Genomic DNA, 12,234 nt, shown 5'->3' with positions numbered 1-12,234 from the left:
AAGAAGAAAGTAGGTCTATGAATCGATAAAACACAGGATGGCCTTAACATTACTCAACAGTTCAGCACTATGGCTTTTCCTCAGACTTAACCTAAGCAGAGTTCTATGGAAACACATGGAACAGATCAGTTTCCAGTAACTGAAATGCCATGTGATGTTTTGCCTAATTCTGCGTAATTGCAGGTCATGCTCTCTCTGATTTGCCTTCATGCTCCTGTTCTTTCCCTTGTGCCAGGGCCCACAGTCAGGCAGAGCAGAAGAGGCCAACCCAGCAAACTGGATCTCTTTGCACTTTTTTGTAGGCAAGCTATGAGGTCTGCTTGCCCCGCAGATCCCTGCATATGTGTAACCAGAAGTCTGCCTTTGTGCTGGTGTTGTCTTGAGAGACACTGTGCGATTTAAGATCTCGTAGTGCGTGTGAAACCATATATACATCAGGGCCGTCGTAAATATACATATATACACACATATATATGTCAGTATATATACACATCAGGAAAACGCTCAAGGCGTGTCATTTACCCAAGGAAACTCTTGAAAGTGTGGCAAACAAAGCTCTGTGACGTCTCCTTAGCTATTGCTGATGAGTTCTGGAAGCATTTTGACTTACAATGGTGTGTGGGTGTATGAAATTGTAAACATGCTTTATTTACATTTTCTGTTATTATTATAGCATGACTCTTAATGACTGGCTATTCTAACTTTGGAAATATTTAGACAGCCGAACCCACTATACTGTATGCGTGTATCTTTCCATGACTGCCCATAAAAATTCATATTTCCTTACGGTGGTTCCACACGAGGCTGATTAATACTGCTTTTTCTCCCTCTCACATTACGTTAAAAAAATTAAAGCTACTTTCTCTGAAAATTTAAGTAGAACTTGCTTAAAAATTTTGAGCAGCTGTGACTTGGAGGCAGCCTCGGAACACCGCAGCTTCCCTCAGGTTTTCTTGGGTGTTTGCAGCCCATGAGCAGATCTCGCAGGCTCCAGTTCTTTCTAATGGGAGGTCTTCTGGTTTTTGCAGGGTGCCAGGGTATGGCTGCAGGAGCAGGACCAGCTGCAGCCATGCACTGTTGGCTCGTGTGCCGATGGAAACGTGCTCTTCACCTCGGACTATGGCACGGTAAGTGACATTTGCGTCAATTGAAATGCTGTATTTCTGTCTGAAAAGTGGCCACAAAGCAAGCCAAATGTCTGATAAAGGTTAAAAAGAGAAGATTGTTCTTTCTTCTGTTCATTTGTCTGCTCACCTCACTTTGCATGTCTCTTCTTGTGCCATCTTTGAAGGAGTTGCATTAACAGCCCAGGAAGGAGGCAGTTCAACAAGGCAGCAGAGCTCTCTGCCAGTGGTAGGGATCAAGTCTTTTCCCTGCCTTATTTCCAGCCCTGTGTTCCTTGTGGTTCCCTGGCATGCCTGCTGCAGCACTCGTGGAGTAATATTGGTAGGAGGGGACCTCTGGGGATCATCTAAGTCCTCAGTGAGTCATCTCTGCTCCCTAACCCTGGGAAAACTATTCACAGCCTTCACTGAGGTTCTTAGTGAGTCAAACCCGTGCCTGGGCTGGGAGGAGGATGGAGAAATGGGCAGGACTGTGCCTTCCAGCAGTGAGCAATTAGATCTGCTCAGCTGTTCTGGTGAATGGTGCTCCGCAGGCAGCTGCTTTGTTACAGAAAATTGGACAGGGTTTTTTCAGCCTCTTACCTGTCAAATAAAGGAGGGCGCAGGAGAAAGGGGGATTTAGGACTCCAGCTTGTGGAGAGTCAGTAGTAGGGCTGTCGTATTTTTCAGTCTTGCTTTGAAAGGGCTAGATTTCAAATCATTGTTCCTTTTTAAAGAGATTGATTTGTTTCTCAGAGACAGTAACTCACCTAGCAGGCACACAGGTTTTTCATCTGGTTACTCAAATCCTTTTCGAGGAGCTGCCTTGTGTTGGGAGTGCTGGATAGTCACTAACTCATTTTAAGAGCTCACGGAGGCATTCACCACAGGTAACTCATGCCTGCAGAGCGTCAGCAAGTGGTGAGTACTTCTGTAACTCTCCCAGACTTGCTCCTGTCTCTTCTGATATGCTGGTGTGGTCTTGGAAAACACAAGGCCAAAACAACCCCTCCAAACCCACCTGGCATCTCTGAATGGACACCGAAATTCCACCATAGAGCCAGCTGAGTGGGTGCACCTACTGCCAGCCTGAGTCAGTGCTAGAAAAAGTGCACAGGATAATGCTGGGTGGAGTCACAGGTCTGAAAAAAAAAGAGCTGGATTTGGGTTTTTACCTCCATGAAAGAAGAAACCACTAGGCTGAAGGAGCGTGTGCTTCCTGGTTTATGCAGAAAAAGGGCTGGCTTTATTCAGTGCCCTCCACAATAGCTGTCCTATGTGCTTCCCACGCCTGCCACCTTCCTTGCTTGATAACTGTAGGAGGGACTGGCTGTCTTAGCCCAGGTGAAAACTCAGATGAAAATGTCTCCGTTTACTTTGGGTTGGATGAGCCAGTTGATCCCGCTGCTTTTAGGTTCCCTAAATCTAGTGTCCTCACGTTTGCCGTGGCCCAGCATCCTTGCAGCTCTTGCAGCTCTGAGGTAAGAGGCCAGTCCTGCTTCAGAGCTTTTGTTGTTTGTTTTCACTTCCTTAAAAACACCTCAAGCAACAAATCCATCAGAAATGTGACTTCCTGGGAGGAAAGGAGGAGCTGGCACTTACGAAACACAAGATTGGAAACCGCAGTCCAGGCAGACCAGCCAAACGCTTCATGGATAAACATAATTTAGATGCTGTGTGGGAGCTTTGCTCACGTGCTCAGAGTTGCACTAATGGATGGATTTGAGGTTGAGAAGGCATCATTTCTCCTCTGCTCAGCCTGGCTTGGTTGGAAATTCTTATATTGGCTTCTCTGCCAGCCACGTTTTGCTTTATTCCTGAGCATTGCAGTGCCTTGGAGAGGGTCCTGGTCATTTTGTTCTGACTGTGGGCTAAATCTGAGATAATCAACTTATCACTGGGGAAGAAGTAGAACTCTTTTGCTATGTTGTGAGATGTCTGTGTGGTATTTGATGGCTTGTTTGTAGTTATATTGGATGCCAATAGTTTTTTTTTCCCAGATAATAAAGATCTGCTTATTAATGCCTATAACCATCTGTTTAAGTATTAATTCGTTGGAAAAGGGGTGTTCCAGAGGCAGCAGTGCTGAGATCAGTTTGTGTTCTCACCTGCTTCAGGCAAAATCAGCCAGGATACTCAGCTCAGTAGTGCAAGCTGCTGAAGCCAGACTGGCTCATCTTCTCTGGAGCAGGATGGTGGGCAGGATGCTCCTCCAAACTGGTCTCCTTGCACATTGCTGGAGGGGTCCAAAAGTGAGCAGTGGGGTAACAGAACCTCTGTACTGGGGTGGCTGGAGGTGGGAGAGAGCCTGGCTGGCCTGCATCAGTGCAGCGCTAAGGGTTGAAGGACCTTCCTGTCTGGGTCACGTTTATGTCTCACCTCAGAGCTTCTCAAGGAAAGCCCCTTTGGCACAAGGTTGGGAACAAAAGTGCACCACGCTTATCTCCAGCACCCTGTATGATCCCTGCAGCACTGGAAACTTGTCTCTACCCTGGAGGGCACAGCACAAATGAAAAGTCAACTCTCTCCCAGTGCTAGGGAAGGCCTGAAACCTCTCCTGCGTGCCACAAGTGCCTTCCAGAGGCAGAGACCCTACCTCCCAAATCTCAGTGGAGCTGCAGGCCCTAGCCTCTGCCAGAGGAGTGGTGAGCTGACAGGGGTGCAGTGCAAGGGTCTTCAGCGAGCCTCCCCAGCCTCAGAGACAGACAGGTGACATCTTAGCCTTGGCTAGGGAGTCAGTGTGGTATCAGTGTTTCTGTCCAGAGGGTACTAGAGCCAGTGCTCCTCATCCACCTTTGCTGTGGTCCTGCTGGAGCACCTGTTAAATCCTTGAGGAGCTTGGGCCAGATTTTGGGTTTTTTTAGGGGGTTGACTTGAGTAACCCTAATCAGGCATCTCAAGACAGGTTTAACAGGTAATGATGGAATCCCTCCTAGCCGTTTACTTGTGTATTTAAGGTCTCTGTTGCTCTTTAAGGTCCTGTTTTTCTCCTGTGTTGTCTATAAGAGCAACTAAACAAGCTCTGACCCATCACACAATTATATTTCAGGCACAGCAGCCCCTTGGCACAGGTGCTGCCAACCGCCTGGTGTCTTTGGGGACACTTGTCCAGTCAGCTTTTCCCCTAGATGTTTTCTTAATGTTTCTCTTCTGGCCCAAATGGCCACAAATGCTGACTGTGCAGTGGTGAATGAGTTAAGTGCCAGGCAGATGTAAAGGAAGATCACGTCATACTGTACTTGTCCCCTTCCAAAATTCATCCAGGTCAGCAGAGAAGAGAGCCAGGGTGGTTTGCTGCCTTACGGTTTCAAAGTGCTGTAGTGGGTTTGCTCCTGACAGGGTCCAGTTCATGCTGTCCATCTGCAGCGTGTACTCTCCCCTGAATTTAGTTGCCTCATTCGCCCTTCCTGTTCCCTCATTTCTCTTGTGGAAGTACCTGAGGCCTCTGCTCTGAAGAATTAAAAAAAAAAAAAAAAAAAAGGGATGTGGTGTTTTTGGCCATGCTTGCAGAGTGGGGGTCCTGCTGCCGCAGGGTCACAGCTCTGATGCCCAGATGCAGAAGTGGTGCAGGGAGGCCTGGAGAGAGCCTGTGTGCTGGCGTGGGCTAGCTGTTCCTGAACTGTGATTTTTTGAAAGCCTCCTGGCTGGTGAGAAAGTTGGGCTGCAGGGCAGTCTCCCAGGGGAAGAGACCGAGTCGTTGTCACATTAGGTGTGATGGGGTGAACACATCTGGGGAAGTGAGCCTGCTTCTCCCCAGCTCCCTCATGGAACAGTGCTGCTGTTTTAGTCATACAGGCTTTCGCAGGCATGTTGGGGGTCTCAAAAAGGCATCCAGGTTATTCCTTCCCAGCCCTGGCAGGGGTGGGGGCTCAGGGCTGAGAAGGGGTGCTCGCTGGGCACCTGCAGCAGCGAGCGCCCTGTGAGGGACTGGAAGGGGGCAGGGTGACCTCATTCTGTCTTCAGCCTGCAGCTGCCTCTCCCAAGCAGACAGCAGCCCCAGGAAAGCAGGCAGAAGAATCCAGTTAGATCAACACTATAGATCACAGAATGGTTTGGGCTGGAAGGGACCTGAAAGACCATCTCGTTCCAACCCCCCTGCCATGGGCAGGGACACCCTCCACTAGGTTGGGTTGCCCAAAGCCTCATCGTGGTTCGTTCTCTGTGGAGTCCATGATTTTCTTGCTGGCAGCTGAGAGGGCTGACAAGCAGGGGTGGAAATGAGGTAGAGACTAGAGCCCCAGAAGGGAAGGAAAAGCCCAAGTTTCTTTGGAAGGGTTACTGTGGGCCAGTGTGCTTCTCCAGGCTGCCTGTACGAAGCCTCCCATCTGTCTGTCTTGGGTCTTACCAGCTAGCGCAGCCTGGGATGCTGGGTGGGAGATGGCACTTGGCTGAGTCCAAGAGTGGGAAGCAACTGAAATAACTTTTGTGAAATGCCAGCATCGTGCTTGAGGAGGAGGAAGGGAGGGCTGGGATGTGGCTATGGTGGAGGGGAGCAGTCACGTAATCTCAGCTGTGTTGAAAGGGGGTGAAGAAGATGACCTGATAGCTGAAGAGTGGGTTACTGAGGAGGAGGCGGCGGCTCTAGCAGCAAGAAGGATGCAGCAGTTGAGGCAAAAAGAGTGCAGCCGCATAGAGGGAGAAGAGGGCACTTCCCAGAGCAGTGACGGAAGTTAATGGCTGTCACTGTACAAACACTTTGCATCACATACATGCATGCCAACATGCACGCAGGATGTCACGGCTTTATTTGGCCTCTCATCTGCTTTGCTTGCCTTTGCTCTTGACATGACAACTTCTCCCAGGCGCTCTCTGGCTGCTCCTATGGAGAGTGCAGGGCCAAACCTGGAATGTGAATAAGGTTTGCCTCAACCTCCTCACAGTCAGAGATGTGATCCCACCTGTGTTTTTGTGGCAGACTGTTCTGGTCCCTTGGGAGCAGCTGCTGTCATTATTCAGTGTCATGAGCATGCTGTGTAATACCTGTTCAGGATGGTGCCCTGCTCCTGCTAAGGGAACTTTGGCAAAAATCAAGTAATCTTGCCTTGACCTGTCTCTGTCAATAGTGAAGATGATTGACTATGGAGCAAAAGAAGGGAGTGTGCTGTATGGTTTCTGGACAGAGAGCTTGAATAGGTCAGGAACAGGAATGGAAGAATGACTATAAAAATAGGGAGCAGGTCTGTACCCTATTAATCTCCTTTTCAAGTGATGACGTATAAAGCTGTGGAAAGGAACGTGTTTCTGGCAGGAAATCAACCATGTGCCCAGGTGTCATGGACTTATTTGTCCTTCTCCCCATTCTTCCAGGTATTCCGGTACCCCAAGGCCTCCCTTTCCAGAGAAAAGGTCTTGCCAATGCACCAGACCAGTGTCGATGGGGTAGAAGACATGTCCATGCTGGGAGATCTGCATGAAGCTGCCATCCTGCTTAACCTGCACCAGCGCTACCAACGGGGTAACATTTACGTAAGTGCTCAAGAAGGGCCACATCCCTTCTGGCTAATGATTTTTGTTTAGCTTTGGGACTGCCACTTTGCATGTGAAATACTGATTTTAGCATTGTTTCCTGAGCACTGTTTCATGCAGGTAAAAATGGAGGGGTTTCTGCCTTGCCAGCTCCATCAGCCCTGTGAGATCCTACCCCTACCAGAGGGGCCTCTTTGCATCTGTAGAAGAACCTCCAAAAACATGAACGTTCTCCTCTGGGCTTTGTGGGAATTGTGCAGCTCTCCTGACCACCTGTGTTTTACAAGCTGGCATTCACGTCCCCCACATTCTACATTACTGCTGCTCAGAGATTTATATGGCCAAGCTGACTGGGTAGTGCAGGGTACACCGGTAGTTGTTGAGCATCCTTCCTGGTCCAGTTAAAGCTACTGCTCGACAAAACTAGGGAAGCAAAAATGTTGTCTAATTCTTCTGCTTTTACGTGCAGTTGTGCCTTTTTTGAGTTGCTGTGCTCTCCTTGCACAGATGAATACTCAAAGCATCTCCTGGTTTCCCTCCTGGGCCCTCAGGAAGGAAGCAAGTGTCAGGGAAGGGACTTGTGAGGAAAAGCCCACCTGGGATGAGGCATCCCTGGAGTGCTGGCGTGGCAGCATGCTCTGCTGAGTCTTGGAGAGGACTAGGAGGATATAATGTAGACTGCCTTACCTTACTTTACTCTTGCCTTGCTTGTCCATGCTATGTGCACCCAGAGTTTTTCAGAGTATGACCAGAAAAATGTAAATCGTTATCTGTGTTGCATAGCAACGGTTACCGAGGCAACCAAACCATAGGCACCTGTATTCCAGGAAATTATCAATAAAGTGACCCCGTTTCTGAACCACCTTCTGCACTGGCCTGCAGAGGAGACTGCAAATTCTGCTCTGTTGCTGTACACCCTCTTGCCTGTTGCTTATCAACACAGCCTTGTGACCCTGTGGCAGTGCCCATGTGCACCCGCCCTTGGCCTTGCTGCTTCTCCTGACCTGTGTTAGACACCTGCTAGTGCAGCTCTTTGCCCACTGGGGTGTATTCCTCCCATATCTTCTTCCTCACGCTTCAAAACGTGAGGCAGGATTCTGTCATTTTTCAGTCTGTGCCTTGCACCAGAAATGCCACAGCAGCAGCTCTGTGACCATGTCACAGCAGCTGCATCTCCTTAAGCCTGTCCTCTAGCTCTGATATGTCATTCCTCCTCCTCTTCAGCATTAGTTCTGTGCCTTCTCCATCTGTGTGTAAAGGTGTTAAAGTTTAAATAGTCATTTTTCACTTGTGCATAGTGCCTGAATGTCAGGCACCTCAGACCTGAATTTTTTTTGAGATTTAGGAAGAAGCCTGACTTCTGTAACATGCTCAGCACTGGAAAGAATCCCTCAGTAAGGATTGTAAGCCCCTCCTTGGGTGGAACTGTATCTGGGTATATGTTTGCACAATGTCTGACCCAGAGAACACCAAACTGTACAAGTGCTGGTCTTCATTTCTGCAATGCAGACATTAATATTGCAGTTACCTTATCAGTAACTCTTCGTTTTTGCCATAGCCCAGCTGCACAGTTAAGCAGAAATTGAGGATCTCAGCTGTAGTGCCGACAAATGACTTAGTGACCTGTGAATGTTACAGGGGTTGAGTTCGTTTAGTGTCATCCTCAATGGTTTCCACAGGTAGAACATAGTAGGCTAATGCTGCAGACAAAGCTGTACTGAGAGGAGTTATGCCTGTCAGTCAGGGCCAAAAATACTTGGAAGGAAATCAGAGAGATCAGAAACAGGTGAGAAATATAATTTTTCTGGAAAACAAATTCACCTGAAGGAATGAGTAACCTGGAATACAGGTAACTACTATTAAAAATAATAATAAATAAATAACAATAAAGATAATGATGGGCTGGAAAACTGAGAACATGAAGTGGCCAACTGCTGTGAAAAAGGGCAGTGCAGTTCTGAGCTGTATGCCTGGAGGCATCCTACCATGAGCTCCTAAAGGGGGTCCTTTCTGGTCAGGGAATGTGGGTAGCAGTACGTCTAGGCTGGTGTGGTACCTATAATTAATGTGCTACAGGAATATTGGCAATATCTCAAAAGTACCTTTTGTTTTCCAACAAAATACTATTCAAGCTCTACCAAACTAAGGAAATTATGTGAGCACAGCCACATCCTGCAGCATTTGAGTGTGTCTTCCCGCTTCATTCCTGCCGCTCCTGTATCCCTTAACAAAAGCAGACCCAACATATTGTGAGTGATGTATAAATGAGCCAGGGGCTGTACTGCCACATTTTGTGCTGTCCCTAGTGCTGCCATGCCTGACAACCCCAGCAGGATCTATTGTCCTGAGAAGCAGACGTGCCACGCGTGGCTTGTCCTGCTCTACAGTGTTCTCTGGGGACAATCACTCCTGGCTAACAGAGTGGCTGGTGGGTATGTGGTTGATGCACAAATGCTACTGCTATTAAAAACAGTGGGTAGAAATTGTCTATAAGGGACTGCAGGTGATGAGGAGACTGCAACTGGGAGATGGAGAAGTTTCCTAGAAACACCTTTGAAAGAGATGGCTCTAGTGGAAGAAGTTCTGGAAGGGACTGCAGCGGGAGCTCTGTTCCTTGGGAGAGCTAAAACTAGAGAGGGGAATGCAAAATAAAACATCTGAGAGGAAAAAATGCTGTGAAGGTCTGTAGAAGTGTTAGGATGGACATCTCTGTCTTGCAGTTTCTGGACAATGTCTGTTGCTCAACTGGTTGTACAGTGCTTTTTCGCAACCCATGTTTTCTTTCTCAGTGCTTTCCCATTTCCTTCCACTTGTCTTGCCAATAATCATCTGCTTGCTTATTGCTTTCATCACCAGTGAGTGATATTTCTGCCCACAAAGGTCCATGTCAGGATTCTCAGGACTTACTCCATGCTAACCTGTTTGTACCAATAATGCAATTAGGCCTAAGCGATGTTTTTAACCCCCCCAGCGATCTGCGACTGCTGCTTTAATAAATGTCTTAAATATTTTGGTGACTACAGCATCTTAGTCTGGCTTCAGAGCCTGGCATTGCAGTAGGGCCACAGATTTCGTTTGTCAGGGATAAAGCATGCATCTTTCTTGTCACCAAGTGTTTCATTCACAGCTTCTCCAGTGGATGCATGCAAATCCTAGTGTATGTATGTGGTGACTTGCAGTTCGTGGTTTGGAAATAACACTAGAAGTTGTCCCTGGCCACAAAGCTTGGCACTTACTGCAGCAATCTAAATGTTTCCTCTGTCACCCCTCCTGAGAAGGAGTATTCCTGGAGTAGTTCAGCCCAAGACGTCCCCGTGAAGGAGGCCACCGCAGCAGAAGCAGGATTGAAGCTCGATGCTGACCATATTACAAAGCTGTTGTTGGGAGAGAGGTGGCATCATTGCTCTGAACTGCAGCTCCGAGAATAACTGGATTTGAGCTGGTTGGCTGAACCGAAAAAGTCGTGCCCCAAAACCCAAAATTAATTTCCTTCTGAATTCACAAAAGAATGCATTTGAAAGTCAATATGAGGCTTTGGGTATTTTATTTTAAACCTTATTTAACTCTTTTCTTGAACTGTGAGATTTTCAAAATAAATATTTTCAAAATAAAATGTTAATATAGGAATATTTTTGACTTGAAATCCTGAACTTCGGCTTCAGCTGTCAGTTTTGATTTGGCTTACCAAATGATTTAAGCTGCTCCAAACAGTGTTTTGCAGCAGAAGAAAAACGATACGCTTTAGTGGCTCTTTGCACACGTGTGTGTGTGTCTCTCTGTCCCACCTCTTTGTTCAGGGGGTGCTTGGACCCTGCCAAGCCCCCTCCACTTAAGACTGTAGGTGGGGGCGTGGAAGGTATCTCCTGACACCCCTCCTGTCCTGGATCTGCTTTTCAGCTCCAAGCACAGTGCGAGGTAGCTGGTTATGAAGATGGTGTCGTGGTTTTAGGTTCTGTGAGCTTAATTTAGCAAAGAAAACCGCCTAATAACATTTTCATGTAAAGCAGTGACATTCAAACTGCCCCATCCATACCCAGTCGTTCAGCTCCTGCCCTGGGGTTTGACGTTCTTTGCCAAATTGGGGAGCTCTCTGTTGAAGCCCAACTTCCTTATTTAGGCCTTCTCCCCTCACCGTGAGGTATTTCAGGGTCTGGGTTTGTCATGATTTTTTTTTTTTTCCAGGAGCTTTATTTCCTTGCTGTGTTTTGTTTTCTCGCCCTAGACAAACACTGGTTCCATCTTGGCATCAGTAAATCCCTACAAACCCATCCCTGGTCTGTACAGTGTGGATGCCATAGACCTGTACAGACAGCACCGCCTGGGTGAGCTGCCTCCCCATATCTTCGCCACCGCTAACGAGTGCTACTGCTGCTTGTGGAAGCGTCATGACAGCCAGTGTGTTCTGATAAGGTTAGAAATGGGAGAACCAGCTACTCCCTGACTGCACTACACGCCTTGCTCCTGCTGGTCTGTTTGCAATGACATCTGCCTAAATATCCGCACCATCCTACCCTACCCTTTGCCTGCCGCCTGCCTGCCGCAGTGGAAATGCCATGTGTTTATTCCTGGAGATCATTTCTTTGCCGCGGGTGGGATGGTTGTTGGCTCGGTCTGTCCTGCATTTGTGTATGGAACGTATGTTTTTTCCTTAACAGCGGAGAAAGCGGAGCTGGAAAGACTGAGAGCACCAAGTTGCTGCTGAAATTTCTGTCAGCCATGAGCCAGACCTCCCTTGGGGCCCCTCCATCTGAGAAGAGCACTCGCGTGGAAGAAGCCATCCTGGAAAGCAGGTATGGTCACCCCCGTGGGTGTGCGGGGCCCTGTCCCTGCGGAGGCCGGTGTGCTGTGGCAGGGGCACTGCCTTCTGCATGGCATCTGCCTTGGGGCCCCTTGAGCCGGGTGGCAGTTGGTGTTCAGGCCCGTGTGGCCAAACAGTGTTGTGTCAAGGAAACGCGGATGTCGTGGTCTGGCTGGGATGCCTCGCGCTGGCTGCTCTCCCAGCTGCCGGTGGATGAATTGGGCTTCTTTCCAATAGCAGCGTGGGGCAGATGGAGAATTAATGCTCTCACCAAGGCTGGGGTTTCTCCTTCCCTCTGTAACTCGTCCCCCGTGCCTGCCTAGCTGCACCTGCATGTCCCTCTTTCCATGTCTCTCATGGCAGTGGCCAGAGGGGACATGGGTAACGTCCCTCCCTGCCGCAGGGATGGCTGTCCCTGGTCACTCCATCTCCCACAGCTCTTGGTTGTGGCTGCGCTTGCAGTGAGTCTCCATCACACTCAGACTCCCGGTCTCCTCCCTTAGCCCCCCCGCTCTCTCTTGATCTCCATGTGTTTAAGGCCACCAGCTGTCTTGCCCTCAGAGGTCCTGTGGGCCACCTTGCAGATCCTGTGCTGCCCAGGATACCCATCCGTGGGAGCAGCACAGGCCAGGAGCGAGGAGGTTTGCTGGGGCGTGCAGCAAGGTCTGTGTGGGGGGAGGCCCTGAGACACGCAGAGCCGTTCTTGTCTGGAGCTGGCACAAGGGAATAACCACCACCCGCCAAAACCTTGCCAAGGCGGCAGGCAGGCAGGGAAGTGCATGACACCCGGATCAAACATGTTTAGGGAAGAAGCTGGCAGCCATGAGGGAATGGAGGGGGGCCCGGCCCCTGAACCAGGCGGGCCCG

General features: G+C 48.9%; 1 protein-coding gene across 1 annotated transcript; it reads left to right on the top strand.

The window, feature by feature from the left end:
- Positions 1-1,010: 1,010 nt before the first annotated feature.
- Positions 1,011-12,030, top strand: LOC104516386 (unconventional myosin-X-like; the record flags this gene model as incomplete). The annotated part of the gene is made up of 5 exons (XM_010160691.1): positions 1,011-1,127; positions 6,411-6,569; positions 10,792-10,979; positions 11,225-11,359; positions 11,906-12,030. Coding segments are annotated over 5 exons (724 nt in total), but the record flags the coding sequence as incomplete, so codon positions are not given.
- Between the last annotated feature and the right edge of the window lie 204 nt (positions 12,031-12,234).

Source organism: Eurypyga helias, unplaced genomic scaffold (genome assembly GCF_000690775.1).
Source record: "Eurypyga helias isolate BGI_N326 unplaced genomic scaffold, ASM69077v1 scaffold15251, whole genome shotgun sequence".
In the NCBI taxonomy this organism is placed as follows: domain Eukaryota; kingdom Metazoa; phylum Chordata; class Aves; order Eurypygiformes; family Eurypygidae; genus Eurypyga; species Eurypyga helias.
The sequence above is the reverse complement of the archived record's forward strand: the minus strand, read 5'-3'. Positions and strand labels throughout refer to the sequence as shown.